Below are 15,728 nucleotides of genomic sequence, written 5' to 3' on the forward strand. Positions count from 1 at the left end.
GTAATTTTAGTGGGATCTTATTTTTGGTAGTATTTTTAGAATTGCCTTATTTTTGTGGTATAGTGGTGTCTTTTTTATACTATTGCCCCATCATAGAACAAACTTTCCTCATTGTAATTGTGACCCACCTTTGGCTGTCTGCAGGTACTCTTTGGACTTAGCACCTTTAGGGAACCCAGTGAGCTTATTCAGAATGCCACTTATTGTATGTAACCCATGTTACTGACTTATGTACATTCAGTAACTTATGTGCTCTGAGGCACCGCTTTCTCTTCACATCAGACAGAGAAAAGCACATTCAAAACACATCCACACACCTTCCTACCTTGCAGAGATATATATATATATATATGCTCTTCCTTGTTTACTACCTTTAGCACTGGTGATAAAATGGCAAATGCTTTAGCACTCCAGCATGAACATCAAACCTTTATAATTTGCCTTTCCCTTGAAGAATGACCAATAGACACATGAAATAAAGCACAACAGAAAAACCCGATATACTTTCAGTACACAATGTATTACACAACCATGAAAACAAGGTTACATTATGTGATGTTACAATCATTTGCTCTTGCCACGTTTGTCACAGCATCAAGCCTACAAAAGATAACTGAGAAGAAGAAAAAAAAACAGAAACAAACACTTCGCAATAGCAACTATGCAGAGAGAAATCTGATACTTTTTATATCAAAAATACATCATTTCTTGTTATAACTTCAGCACCCTAAGCTAATCTAATTACATGTCAGCCACCCATGTACTCCTCACTTAACTTCACTCACCCAGGTAGGCAAAGTTTAAAGCTCTTGCCGTCAGGACTTATCAGCGCGACCTCACAGGCAGAATTCGGAACTCCTCCAGTTTCAATGCTATCAAGCTGTCCTTTTTATGGGCTGCCAGCTGTGTTCAAAGCTGCATTCACCGAGCCCTCATTCAAACAGACATCAGCAGCACCTGGATCCCTGGCTGTTCACATTCAGATCCCAAACAGCTCTGCCTATCTTTTGCAGCCCAGCTCATTAAAAAAAACTCTCTCTGTCTGTCACTCTTAGGCCAGGCCCCTCTTGACATCAGCTTTTCCACCCCTTCATTTACCAATCAAATTACAAGAATGTCCTGCACTATCTCCTCGCCTGTCAGGACAATGGAGACTTCAGCCCAGCAAAGCAACTGTTTAAATTTCCTTTTCCTGTCGCACATTTTTCTTTTCTCCATAGAAGAACACTAAAATTAAATGGATTTCACTGTGTTTAATGAACTGCATTATATATTAGAAGAAAATTTAATATGTTAGTGGGACAAATTAGTATAGGATTAGTTAACTGTATATTTCCAATGCAGTCCCACACAGATGAAAACATCCATATTATAAAATATGCACATTTTCTGCATTTTAAAATGACAGCACACTGTACTAAATGCTTCTAAAACAAAACCCATTTTGATTGTTTGGTTAAATGCTTTTCCAAATATTATTGCTTGCTGACTTATTGCTAAAAAGCTGTGCCTTGCACCTACTTTGAAATGGCTGCATTTACATACTACCCAATGAAACCCCCACTTTTGCTCTTTTTGCATGAAAATCCCTACACCACCCATATTGGCTGCCTGTGTTGATGCAAATCCCTATGATATGATATGATAGGTTATTTATAACGCGCTTAATACCCAGAGGTTTCTAAGTGTGGACCAGGGATAGAACCTGTGGTGCTCCGTGTCGTCTTGCGTCCAAGGCGAGCACAGTGCTCCTGAACTATCCTCCCGAGAATATGGCCATTCCCACCCACTTCCTGACCGTTCCCACCCTAAACACATACTCCTGGGATGTATTTGAGCTAGATTTATCAAGCCGTAATATCACACTGTGTGCTCAAAGTGCCTGCCAGTTTTTTATTCAAAACAGTCTTCTGAGAGTTAATGGCTCAATTTGAGCAGTTTATGTGCTACCGGTGTAATGAAAATGCCTTGACCAAGGTAATGAAAACGCCTCAACCAAGTGTGGCTTTAGCTATGGTATTTGTAACCAGTACGCGTAAAGCCTTGTTGAAAACAACCATTGACTAGGCCAAGAGGTTTGGCTTGTGTAATCGGACTTAAACACTTGGACTTCCAGGGCCTGATTCACAGAGCATTCACAGAGCATTTTCCAATGGGCATGCACCATTACAACATGCTTTCTGTGAATCAGACCCCAGTGTGTTCTTTAAGGGAAGATGACAAGCTGCACATTGCATTGATTTACGAGTTGTGAGATCACCCTGACAAAATATTATTCTTAAAATATTTTTATTAGGAATTGTATTCTGGGACTTCGCAGGCCTTTGAGAAACTGGTCAAGGAACTGCTTCTGAAAACTCTTCCCTCCATCACTACTCTCACTTCAGGAGAATGCGAAACTCTGAGGCAAGAAATGCGACAAAACCTGGTACACGAGCTGGAAAAAGCCGACACTCAGCGGAAAAGAAGCTTGAAGCTCTTTCAAGAGCAGCTGCTGCAAGAAAAGCAGGTAACTCCAAGTGGCACACTGTGTAATATGTATACAGGCTCAGGCTGGCCTATAGGGCAATAGGCCCATGGCCGAACCAAAAATGCAAATTGCTGGTGTGGTGTGGGCCCATTTTTTAGATCTAAGCGGGTCACGTTTTTGGCCAATGTAGGCCAGTTTGATGAGTTACTTCACTCTGTGGCTAATAGTTTTGACCAGTGTTGCTGAATATTCTTTGAAATGCACAATTTGCATCACATTTTATGAAACAACTACCCCTTGGGTACTATTCAAACAGTGTCACAAAAGGAATGAATAGCCATTTACAACGGTGGTCCACTTTCTCATTGGCGCCCGAGACAATTTTATGGCCCAATCCGACCCTGTGTGTATATACTATTTGTGTACGCGCACGTGTGTGCAGAGAGGCGTATCCAGGAATTTTTAACAAGTGGGGCCTGAAGCTAACGTAGTTGGACCAACCACAAGGGGATCCCGCAGAGGGAATGGGGCTTGTTGTTCCAGTGGGCAAATGTGAAGGAGCCCGCACCAACCAAGAAGGGTTCAGTGGTATTCCCTACGCCTCTCCCATAAATGGTTAAAATGGTGCATTTTACAGCACACTGATTATGAAAAGTTAGGTGAAAAGCCACACAGTATACAATCCGTTTCATAGGGTAAGACATGAAAAAGCATCTATTGGTTGCCACGTCAACAACAAAAGTCAGGAGCATTTACCAACGTTTTTTCATGATCCTTTGCCCACTACATGTCAGCATTCTGCCAGTGTAAAAAAACTTTTCATGTCACTTGTTTTCATACATGTCCATGCTTGTGCATCTATACGTGCTAGTATTCCAACATAAGAACATACTTGTGTTTGGTTTGCCCATAATGATACGATAAGAAAGTGTTCATGCTGCCTCTCCCTATATATGCCAGTATTTCCGTGTAAGAACATACTCCTGTTAGCTTTGCCTTAATTCCAGTTAAAATAAGCAGTGCCACAAAAAGGAAATATTCCCTTGCTGGCTACACAAATGTCCCTCCCCCTTACAAGAATAATCATCATGTTGGCTTTGGCCTAAACGCCAGTAAAAGAAATGGCATTCCACATTAACGAAACATGTTCTTGCTGGCTTTACACATGCCCTCCCGACCCCAAGGTACGAACACGTAACATATTGGCTTTGCCATTAATGTGCGTAAATGCACAAATTCCAATGCCCTATATGAAAATATCTATATTGAAGTACCCTCCACTGTGTAAAAACACTCATGAAGTTGGATTTGCTTTACCCAAAAATGCCGGTAAAAATGCCATGCACCTGTAAGAAAACATCTGTCTTCCCATGCCACCTGGGTCCAAACCTCTCTCTCCCTCTCTCCCTCTCTCCCTCTCTCTCTCCCTCTCTCCCTCTCTCCCTCTCTCCCTCTCTCCCTCTCTCCCTCTCTCCCTCTCTCCCTCTCTCCCTCTCTCCCTCTCTCCCTCGCTCCCTCTCCACGCTCCCATATAGATTCCGTGATGATTCCAAGGAATATGTGTCCCTTCTCCCCGAGGGGAACCCACCCCCTTTGAGATTAGGGAGGTGAGCCCACTATGCAAACCCTCCGTAGGACTCAGAGCAAGTGGGATCCCAATGGGGAAACCATGCCCCTCTGTGGACAAGGGATACCAAATTCGTGATTCCGCCACAGCTCCCTCTCCCTAACAGACTTAAGTGCTTGTTGTGTATATGGGCAGTAATCGGATCCTTAATCATACCTTCCAGGATTTTGCGGCATGAAATGGCAAATTGTGCGGCACAAACCTTTATTTCTTGCGGGACATTTTGTATTAACTGGAGGGTGTAAGATTGCCACATTGCAGGAAATAGGCAGAGTGCAAGGCTAGAAGGGAGCCAGGGTATCATTATTATGTATCTTTTGTATTAATTTAATAGGAAGTGTCCCAGATGTCTCTGGCTTGGCAGAACAGTGTTTGCTTTGGCTACATTTCTGGTTTAATGTTCATGCCTATTTAATAGTATTAACTAAATTGATCATTATCAATTCTATGTTCTCCAATCCCCCACACACCTCTCTCACCAACACACATCTCACCAACTGTCCATCACAGCTTACATTCCTTAACCTCTCACTGTGTCATACAAATATCACGTGCTATGTAATGTCACAATTTGCACTGCCCAGCCCCTGCCACACTCCAAATCATATTCCCAACTCACAACTTACACTCTACAATTCCTCCCTCAATATAAAGTCCTTCATTCTTTTGTGCTGCTTCTGCATCTTGCATCTTTTCTCCCATTCTATTGCATTCTTCCCTCATCCTTTTTCCCAATCTTCAGCTCACTGCCTCTTTCTGGCCAACCGCTTCTTCTCTGCTTTCTGGCTCACTGACCACACGCTCCCTCTACTTTCTGTACCTATGCTCGCTCTCAGATTTCTTGCCCACCGCATCACTGCTTCCTCTGCTCTCTTGTGCAGCACTTCCTCCTCTGACCCACTGCTCTTCCTCTGCTTTCTTGCCTATCACTTCACATCTCACCCATCACTCTCCCTCTCTCTCATAGTGTAACCATTTTGTTTATTTTTTTAAATGTAGATTTTGACCCATTTCCTCAAATAATGGGGCATTTAAAAAAAGAACAGAGGATATGCTATTTTTAGACAACCCATTTTTGGAAATGAGCATGTCACCTTATTCTCAAAGGTGACCGGCGCATTTCCACAGGCTTGAGCTGTAGCGCAAATTGTGCGCTGGCAGCTGCCTTGAATGGTGTTCTGGGTTGTTTGACCGAAGTGTAATTATTTGCGGCGGAATTGACTGTTGTCAATTTTGCTGTGAATTGATTTGCACTTCAGCCAAACAACCCAAAATGTACCTTTCACCACCACCCGACCCCCTCCCCTACTTAACTGCTTGGTCGCTGCCGCTTCCCCTGCAACCCTGCGGTGCCTGATCTGTCCCTCTAACGCGGGTCGGATCCGACTCCGCAGGATCCCTTTTTCGTTATGTTCTTTTTTTTCTGTCCCCGCCTCCAATTTTGAGGAAAAAGGGGAAAACACTTTTGCAACCACCCTAGACATAAAAATACTGAACATGGGGAGCGGGTGACACTCCCGCAACACATGTTCAGTATTTATAAAAATCGATCGAATAGTACTGGACGAAATTGGTCAAATTCTAACATTTGATAGATTTTGGACCGTACTTTGCATAGAATCGCTCTCCCGACAGTGTACTGCAAGCTCCCAGCGTCTTTCACAGGGACAGGGACTCCAGGTGCCTGCCGCTGTAAAATGCGACCCAAAAAATGCATTTTTATCCTGTTTGAGGAACAGAAATGCAAGCGACTCAGCAGCGGTTCATACCTTAAAAGAAATGCACGACAGGGTTCAGGAAAGACCCTGTCGTGCAGTGGCAGCCCCACATCCCGTGTGCGTAGGGTTGCCTACAATTTCTGCACATTTAAAAGTGCATTTTGCTTGGAAATGAGGGATGCGCTTTTAAATTGACAGAAACGCCACTTTATTTGATCAAGGAGGTGAAAAAGGCCATCTGAATGGGCACGCATATAAGATGTGCCCATTAATGTGTCCCTTGTGGATTGGGCTGCACTTTTTTGGGGCGCATGTGATTTCATTTCTTGTGTAAAAAGAAAAAAAAAGTTGAGAACCTGGCACCCTGAGGATTCTTTTTTTCAAAACAGTAATTTGTGTAGATTACTTAAAAAAAAAGTAACTTTTTTTTTTTAAAAGATGTTTTTGCACAAAACAGCAATTTCGCAAAATGGTCATTTTCGCAGCATTTTGCGGGATCGCAAAATCGCTATAAGCTGGAGGGTCTGCTTAATAGGTAGAGATCCTTTAAGGTTGATGGCTTGGTGAATGACATCTGCTCGCTACCGACTCCTGATAATGCTGATGGCCAATGGAATCCTCTTCTCAGTTCCCGGGAGTAACTTAAACCCTGAGGAATAGCAAATCAAGGGGAGAACATCCAGCAGAAGGAAGTCTGGAAGGCCAGCCTGTGCCCAGAAGCGAAAAACTGAGGAAGACCCTCTGACAGAGGAAGGAGAAGCACTCCGCAGACATGGTGGTCAGAGAGCGAGAGCTCTGTGGACATGGCAACAGCTTTGTCGAAGGCAGGGACCCCAAGGATGTTGAATGAGCACAAACCTAAGAGGAAGCAAAGCAGCGGAACCACCAGGCCCGGAGATCTCAACGCCAACCATGATTCTCCCTGCAGGAGAGAAGGTACATGCTTTGAGGGCAGTGTGGCCAACAGGAACACGAGGCTTAAAACGTCAATGGCCTGCTGGGGGCTGAGAAATGGGAGACTCTGAGAGGGCATAACATAAACCCACTGACTAAGGCCAAATTAGCCAAGAGCTCGGATGTACGTGATTATTTTGTACATGAAAATGTCGAATTCTAAAATCACGAATTTGACATGCTCGTAAAGCATTAATCATGCACATCAACGCCCACCCTTCACCACCCTACCACCCATATTTACTTCTGTCGCCGACTTACCTGCTTCTCTTCTGCACAGCTCTATCCCTGCAACACGGGTTATGCCTCCCCATTGAGAGGCGGCACCTCTGCTGCAGGGTGCTTTTGTCGTTCTTTTTTAAAAAACTTTATTTGTGCCCTGCTTTCCTTTTTAGGGATGCGGGGGACACCCCTGCCACCCCTGAATTCCATTAACGTCAAGCAATGGGCGCAGGGGACACCCCCGCGACTCCCACTACCCTTACACAACTTTATTTTTATACATGCTTTTCAACAGTGCCGAATTCAGCTTTTTCTCATGTTCTGTTTTTTTTAATTCAAGCTATTACTCCAATACCAAGAGCTCACCTGGGGCTGAGAAAGAAAGGCCCCATGAGGAGATAACATATTCTCCGATTCTGTCAAAACCCTGGGAGTCTACCTGGACTCCAGCCTATCCATGGATAGACAAGTCAACGCAATAGCATCCGCAGCTGCATATCATGCTAAACTTATCAACGCAATCAGGCCCTTTCTATCCAAAGAGAACTGCACCAACATAGCCAGAGCCATCACCGGCTCCAGGCTAGACTACTGCAATGTACTCTTTCTAGGAACCTCAAACAAAAACTTAGAGAGACTACAAGTAATACAGAACAATGCTCTCCGGGCAGCCCAAGCCATTGCTAAAAGAGAACACATCTCTGAAGCCAGAAAACTAGCCCACTGGCTCCCAATAAAGGAAAGGATCGTATTCAAAGCCCTGACACTGACCCACAAGTGCATTCACTTCACTGCTCCTGCATACGTTTCTCAAAGGATCCACCCTGTCTCCACTACCAGGCCAACCAGATCCCCGTACACCAACATGCTCTCTGTGCCACTAGTAAAAAGAGTAAAAGCGGGTGGATCCAGCTTCCCCTATCTCGCGCCCACCCACTGGAATGCCCTACCTCCCACTATCCGTGGCGAGGACTCCCTCACCACCTTCCGCAAAACACTGAAAACTACCCTCTTCACATAAGGACCGACACATCAGCACGAATACTTATCATATATGTTGTAATATACGACCAAATGCAATATTTGTAACAACAGTATGATTTCTTGTACTATTCATAATGTGTCAACAATCGCTATCATATGTACCATGTAACTAAGTTATTACAAGTAACAGCGCCTCAATGCCCCTGGGCTGCTTGCGCGCTATATAAATGTAAATTAAAAAAAATAAAAATAAACCCGGTGAACTAGGATGAGTAAACCCAGCTCCCACGGGGGCCTGGGAAAAGCCAGAACTCAAGAGGGGATAGAATAAACAAACTAACCTGGGCTGAGGGTGCCCATATCCCACTGGAGAGCAAAAATAGAAAGAACCCGCAGAGAGATGAAGGAATATGACAGCAGTGGACTGATCAAGTCTATAGCCTTTAAGCCTACCACATCCACTAGTAGGTTTTTCTTATTTGCAACGTAGGTTGACGTCAGTAGTGACACATGTTTAGTATAAGAAGGTTGTTTTTTCATTAAATGCTTTGAGTACGAGAAATTGAGCTAACTTCTGTTGATGTCCGTTGTAACTCCCTATTTTAGATAATTGTTGATAAAATAGTACTAAGTTTTGCCAACTTCCTGAGTCGGTTTGATTATTGATGTATGAGTAAGTTCTGCATCCCCATCCAACTCTAAGTATTGCAACCTTGTCTTAAAGGACCCCAGGACCCGGGGTTCACCTCAGTGGACCCCTGCAGGATGTGGACATGCAAATTGGTCTGTTGCAACAAAATATCATAGGATGCATTCCTATTGATGCCAGACTGATCTTAAGAAGCTTGGGGTTTGGGCTGACTGCACTGAATTGGCAGAAACAGCTGATCCAGACATGCTATTTGAAAGACGAGTTGCCACCCTCACAGCTGGAGTTTCAATGCTTGCAGTACTTGTAGCAGTGGTGGATCTACACCTTGTGGCCATTGACCAACGTTGTACTACTCTGCTACCCATGATTCATGCATCCCCAGCAATTGCAGTAGCTACTTTTTCGGCAGTGAACAGTACAACATTTCTCTGGTGCCTTCCTCTCCTCTGCCCACGTTTGTTTGCTGGCTCTAATGTCATCTTAGTTGGTGGTGATTTTTGTCTTAAAACCCACAGGCACTGCCATGACTTTTTTCGAAAGGATGGAATGCTGTATGCTCACAGCCTATGGTCACCACTGCTGCCTTCAACAATTCTTCCAGCACTCCAAAATGTTCTCTCCCCTAAAACAATTCAACTGCTTTTTATGTGTGTGAGCCTGCCCGTTCAAAGAAGCTGGACTGGGGCAAATTCCCACTCTAGTCTGCTGTGCTCAAAGTGTTGTTTTGGGCCACCTGCCACTAAAGGCCACTGCCTCCAATGATTTTTCTTGCACCCACTTTTTTTTTTGTTCCCAAAAATCAATTAAACTGAATGTTTTGTATGTGAGTGCGCCCATTCAAATAAGGGGACCCAGCACTACTTTTCACTGTGCTGAGGCAGGTGGTGTGTTGTGTCACACAGCCAATCAACCTGACACTAATGCCCACCACCTCCAACAATTTTACAGCACCTCTACATTTTTGCTAAACCCTTTAAAGTTGTGTAAATAAATTCAGCCGCTTGTGTGTGAGTGTGTGTTCAGTCAAGCTGTCACAGTGCATGTTTGCAAATGAATTTTTGAGTTCCTGGCAGAGAAAGTAAAACCTCTCATTTTGCCATTCTGCGAAATGCAGATTGATTAATGTAGTGCTTACAAAGCACTGCCTAAAATCATCATACCCAAGTTCTCTCCTAAAATATTAAGTGCACAACAAGCGCTTATGTTTTGTTTCAAAGTCCAAAAAGCCCTGCGTAAAAATGACAGTGAAATGCTCCAGCTCTCAAACAGCAACAGACAGCAGTCCGCATCACACTTGTCCCTCTCTGAAAGATGGCAAGTGTCTACTGAAGAACTCCAGCAGATTTCTTATGTATAGGGAATACATATATATATAACCAGGCCATGGGTCCTGTCTGAACTCGTTTATCCAAATCTCTTAAACGTTTGGGAAGTTCGGCAGATCCTGAAAGAAGTAAACATTCAGGTCATTCGGGATTTGGACAAATAATGTGGCCCAGGCTTAGCCAAGAGGTCTCATCAGTGGCAGAAGAATGCTGTAAAACTGCTGATTGTTATAGCAGCGATGTCCGGTCAAATGGTCGAAAATAAATGGTCGAATGACCATTTGATCGAATCAAAATGGTCGAAAAAAAAAGGTCGATTTTTTTTTTTATTTATTTATTTATTTATTTATATATATTTTTTTAAGTTTTGGTTGCTTAAAAATATTTGTCATGAAGAAAAAAGGGGGTTGGGGGGCGAACCTCCCCATAAAATAAAAAATAATAAAAAAAAATTCGACCTTTTTTTTCTCGACCATTTTACTTCGATCAAATGGTCATTCGACCATTTGGTTCTCGACCAAATGACTGGTAACCTATAGCAGCATAACATTTCTATTTCTCTTTCAGAAATCGGCCGGGCTGTGCTAAATTTAATGAGCGAATAAGGAGAGCTACAGCTGTCACCAACCTCCCTATAAATGGTTGTGACAGCTTGTAGATTATTAATTATTATTATTATTAATGTACAGGCCCCTGTACAGGTTTCATTAACACAGTAAGATCACTATTTATCCTGAGGGAACAGCTCCCTCTAGCGGAGCATTCTGTGCGTTCGGCCAGCCTCTTCTGTGCGTTCGGCCAGCCTCTTCTGTGCATGACTGCATCGGAAAAACATACATGCATCGGAAAAACATACATAGCTTCTACTGTGCATGACTACATAGCCTCTACTGTGCATGACGGCATCGGGAAAACATACATCTGGCCTTTCATATTATAGTATGATATGATAGGTAACACCTACAAACGGCAGCGCAGAACGATGCCATATTATAAGCAAGTATTCCTTTCAGTGACGCTGAATAGAAGTAGCGGAGCCTCGCCCGAACTTATGCCGTGTTTCACACCTTGTCACAATGCAGACGAGAATAACGATGCTAACAGGGTCGCGGTTGCACTCTTCAGCGCTTTGACGGGCTGTTGCTTGCACCTCACGTGGTGTGATCTTTTATTTGTATCGCTCTGCACAGTCACGCGGAAGAAAGAAATTGCGACAGTGCTCATTTACAACAGCAATTTCGCAGCCTTGCTTTCTTCTTAGTAATTCCCCACGATTCTCATCATATCCCCGTGGCTTGCACCCCATAGATAATGCATGGAAAATATGTCTAGTTCTCTTTGCCGGAGGAGCGCGCGGTCGGCGCGCCGTCGTACTTGTCATTCCATGCGCATCACACACCATCTGCAGGCCGGATGAGTAAGCTCCTTTTTATGCTCCAGGCATATTTTCTGAAAATGCCTTAAACGCATTCTTGCGAATATTACCGGAGCAACAGGTACCCTGAAGCCTACGGTTGTTTTTAGTTGAAACAGGCCTGTTATTTGTTCCACGCAGCAAAGCTCCATGGCCAGGACACGGGCTTTAGGACAGGAAGCACTGGGAATTGATAACTGCAAATGTGCCAGGTGGCTTCTTAGCTATGTTTATTGGAAACCCAATTTGCTACAATGTTACAAGAACAGGAATGGAGACCGTTTCTCATTGAGGGAACTTAGTGCAGCCACGCAGGACAGCTGTCTCACGCTTCCAGCTGTTCTCAGGCAGTCACAGGATTCCAGTTAAATGCGCGCCTGATGAAAAATGTTGCGGTGCCATGGACGTCTGCAAGAGCACACATATTGCTACGAAGATTACGTATTTGTGCGTTTCGCTGCTTTTTTACTTGAATGCTGGATGAACCAGTGCTGTTACTTGCGGGATATTTGCATTGTTATTTAATAAACCATTTCATGCTGGATTCCTCCATCTTAGGTCCTCGTTAACAGATGGCAGCAACTGCAAAGCAGGTGGCAACGCCATTACCACCCTTTTGCCCAATTATGAGTTAGTAAACCCATGAGGGGTTTTTACTTACCACCTTATATGAATAAAGGTGCTACCTCCAACAGAAATGGAGGTATTGACCACCAGTCAAGTCCAGTGGACCTGGGACTAACACAAACCAATAATGAGGAAGACTTTCCACAATGGCCACCAGTAGTAACTGTAATTCAGTCTGGTGGTATTATCATTGCTAATGCCGCCAAATGTGTACGGAGGCCCACTGCTCTATGTTTACCCTATTGAAATTGTACTCGATTTTTAGGGTTTAGCGGGGAGTCAGGTTTTGAACTTGCAATAAGGAGAGCTTTGGTCCATGTCAGAGGCAAATGGCACCATCTACCCGCCATCTTACTGATGCCTCTGACCCAAGTACATCGGAGAGCCCAGTTTCAATTAAAAGAAGAAATTCCCCTTAGAAGCGTACAGGGGAGGGGGCTGGGGCTCCCCCAAGCGCTGTGATGCGCAAGAAGCATGTGTGCACATGCTTTACACGTTAAGTATAATGTGATTCTGAGCGGGAGTCGGACCTATGCTGCCGTTCTATGCAGTTGAATTGCATTCCTCTAGAGAAAAGTCATATTTATGTTTCATAAGGAAGCACTCCAAATGTTCCCACTCAACCGCAAGAGCATGAAACATAACGCAGCTCTGTGATTTCCTATGAGGAAACCTCCTTTCCATCTGTTTCATGAGAAAAAGAAATGAACAATGCTAGCACTAAGGTCATCGAAGTCTTCTGTCTACAGCTTACTCTGAAGTACCTAGCAAGTAGCAGCCAGTGCATCTTCAGGTGACAGAATAACTCCTTTCACGGGTGGCGTTCATTAAATATATTGTGGAATCAGACGCTATCAGGTGATTGGTGCCTGTTAATGAGAACACCTGTACATAATAAAACATCTGGCACTAGCGTTCATAAATGGCACTCAGGGCTGCTGCCGATTCCACCTGGGATTTCTGTCGGGTACGTTCCTTTCGTCTAATGACTGAGAAGTAGGCAACCAATCTGCGAAGGGCAATGCTCGCCGCCATTCCCTGTGCAATCGCATCAGACAATGTTATGTTACATTATGTTATGGCAACGGCCAGACTGTGGAATGCCCTGCCACCCGCATTAAGACAGATTGCGGATCATCTGGAATTTAGACGGTCCCTGAAAACTTTACTATTTCAGAGCAGAGGGAGGTGGACCGTATTGTGGTTTCCTAGCACCAAGATGCCTTGTGGCAGTAGTGCGCTCTATAAATCCTTATAGCATAACAGGGAATGAGAGAGGGACGGAGACAGGTGACCAAGCGGACTCTCACAGATAGCGGCCTGCACCAGGGCTCACTGAGCAGAGACACAGAGGGGTCATGTCAGTTGGGTATTTAGATGGGTTAAGGATAGGGGAGGAGGGATAGGAGTAGTAGGGGTATGACGAGTCCCAAGGTATTGTGCTGCTTCTGATGGGGGAGCCCCTTCCCATGAGACCAGGTGAGGCTGCTACCCAATAGTCCCCCTGGTGGTAGTACTCGGGTGGATCTCATGGGAGGGGAAACCTCCTGTGAGAGCAGTGAGGAATTTGGGAGAATGCAGTATCCCTTTAACCCTCCCACATTCCCTGTAATTCCTTCTCTTACCCTCCCACCAGCTACCCCTATGTACTTTTGTTGCACATCTGAGGTAGAGACCACTGAGAAGGAAAGCACCCATAAGATGTCCACTGACCATACTGACAGGAATAAGAGGCCAAGAGGAAAATGCTATACAACTGAAAGCTGGTGGCTGGTGGGTGAGAGGCAAGCCGAACAAGCGAAGGAGTGGCAGAAGAATCCAGTTTACCAGAAGTACATTGTTTGTAATATACGCAGGGAAAGTGTCATACCAGTCGACTGAGAGTCGGCCTGCAGAAGGACAGCGATTGGATCATGGTGGCTTGACCTTGTAGTGGGTGGATCGGGCAGTCCAAAAACTGTGCTGAGACCGCTAACCTTATCCATTTGCACAGCTACTTAAACAAACCTGAACAGCATCCAGAGAGGTGGTGGCTGGGTATTACCCAAATTGACCTTTTACAATTGACCGTTTGTCCTAATTGACCTAATTATAGTGGTCCTAATTTTTTTTTTTTTTTTTTTTTTCTCCATCTCATAGTGGTCCTAATTGACCTTCTGCACAATTGACACTTATATTATTTTAGTTATTCTATATATGTATTGGGTTGGTTTTGGATTATAAATAATATAAGGGGATTGTGTGGGGGTTGCAGTGGGGTTTGGATTGGGTGGAGGGTTGCGGGGGGTTTCCCCCTGCATATATGTCCTAATTGACCTTTTAAATTAGGTCAATTCTCCTGAGGTTAATTCTCCAGAGGTCAATTGTGAAAAGGTCAATTAGCATACATCCGGTGGCTGGTCGTGCTCTACAGGGAAGGAGTCCCTAGCCCGCTGCCTGACATCCAGCTGTACAGGGCCCACAAAGCTATCCCTGATGAGTGGGAGAAGGCGATTGACTGTAATTGACTGTGATTGACTGTAATCCAAAATCCTATCAATTCGGTGAAGCAGACTGACCCCAATACAGGTAATGGGAGGTAATGCAAGCCTAGGAGGAAGCGGATAAGCAGTTTAAGAAACTCCTTTAGACATTTGTGAAAAACCAGAAGGTGTCTCACCCATATCCCCGGGGATCTGTCATCGAGGTGGCCAAGACACAGCCATCGCTTTTGGATCCAGTTCCTGGGGGTAGACCAGTGCGGGAGGATCACCTAGGTGAGGGGTCTTCAGGGAGTGGGGGTGGAACACTGGATGATGAGATGTGGTTCCCCCTTCCCTGTAACACCTTTACACCATCCTACCAGGCAGGATATTTAGGAAATCAACCACCTCCCCTTTTACAACATAAACACTTTTTCACAGACAGTTCGCAATGAGAGAAAACGGACTAACACCCGGCTCTATACCTGTTGTGTCCCAATACAATGGTCAGGCAATTACTGACATCACACACACCTGGCTTCCGTTACACTTACCCACACAGATAAAAGGCGGAGCACGAGAACACACTCAGAGCTAGGCAAAGCACATGAGGAAACAGCAGTTCCAAGATGGCAGTTTAACACGAGGAGAAAGACTGCAAAACAGAAGGAGATCGCAAGTAGGGAAGTTCCCTTGACCTTTTTCGACACGGAACTGTTACTTTAACGAAGCCTCGAGAATAGAAATCATAAGACCAGGAAACCAGGCTGAGGTATCCTGCATTGTGTGTCGGATGTACCTAGGGCCCTTCCGCGTCGATAATCAAGCTGGGGAGAATCGCCAGCTGCTGTGGTACTGGCCTTAGCTCCAACAGCAAAGCAGCATCAGTGAAATCAACACAGCCGGTGAGTTGGGGAGACGGATAAAAGACTGGTCTGTATTGAAGCCAAGGTTGCAAGCAGCAGCATTGTATGGAGAGCACTTGAACAAACATTGTATGAAACGCGTGTGATCACCAACGCAAGTTGATCTGCAGATGAGTGATTGAACTTTGAAACCAAGATACAATACCTTTGACAGAGTGGTCCAGCACCGTGTGCGTGCTCTATCAAAGGTCTATGTAAGGTATCCAGCTGAGAGTTGACAAAAGTGAAAGAGTGGCAAAGGATTATGAATCGAAGTGGTCCTGCAATGGGTCAATCAGAATCCTGTGCATAATCGAAAGTCTTCAATGTTGATAAAATAAAGAAAGTTGATGGCAAAGTAGATAAAG

At 44.5% G+C, this 15,728-nt stretch overlaps 1 protein-coding gene across 3 annotated transcripts in view; it reads left to right on the plus strand.

Moving 5' to 3' along the window:
- Positions 1 to 15,728, plus strand: part of EVC (EvC ciliary complex subunit 1) — a 946,714-nt gene that overhangs the window by 467,385 nt on the left and 463,601 nt on the right. For all 3 annotated transcript variants that reach the window (XM_069631973.1, XM_069631974.1, XM_069631975.1), the window contains one exon: positions 2,297 to 2,509. In XM_069631973.1, the coding sequence (XP_069488074.1) occupies positions 2,297 to 2,509 (213 nt within the window). The remainder of the gene's footprint in view (positions 1 to 2,296; positions 2,510 to 15,728) is intronic.

The sequence above is a fragment of the Ambystoma mexicanum genome, chromosome 6q (genome assembly GCF_040938575.1).
Source record: "Ambystoma mexicanum isolate Mex_15411 chromosome 6q, UKY_AmexF1_1, whole genome shotgun sequence".
NCBI classification, from domain to species: domain Eukaryota; kingdom Metazoa; phylum Chordata; class Amphibia; order Caudata; family Ambystomatidae; genus Ambystoma; species Ambystoma mexicanum.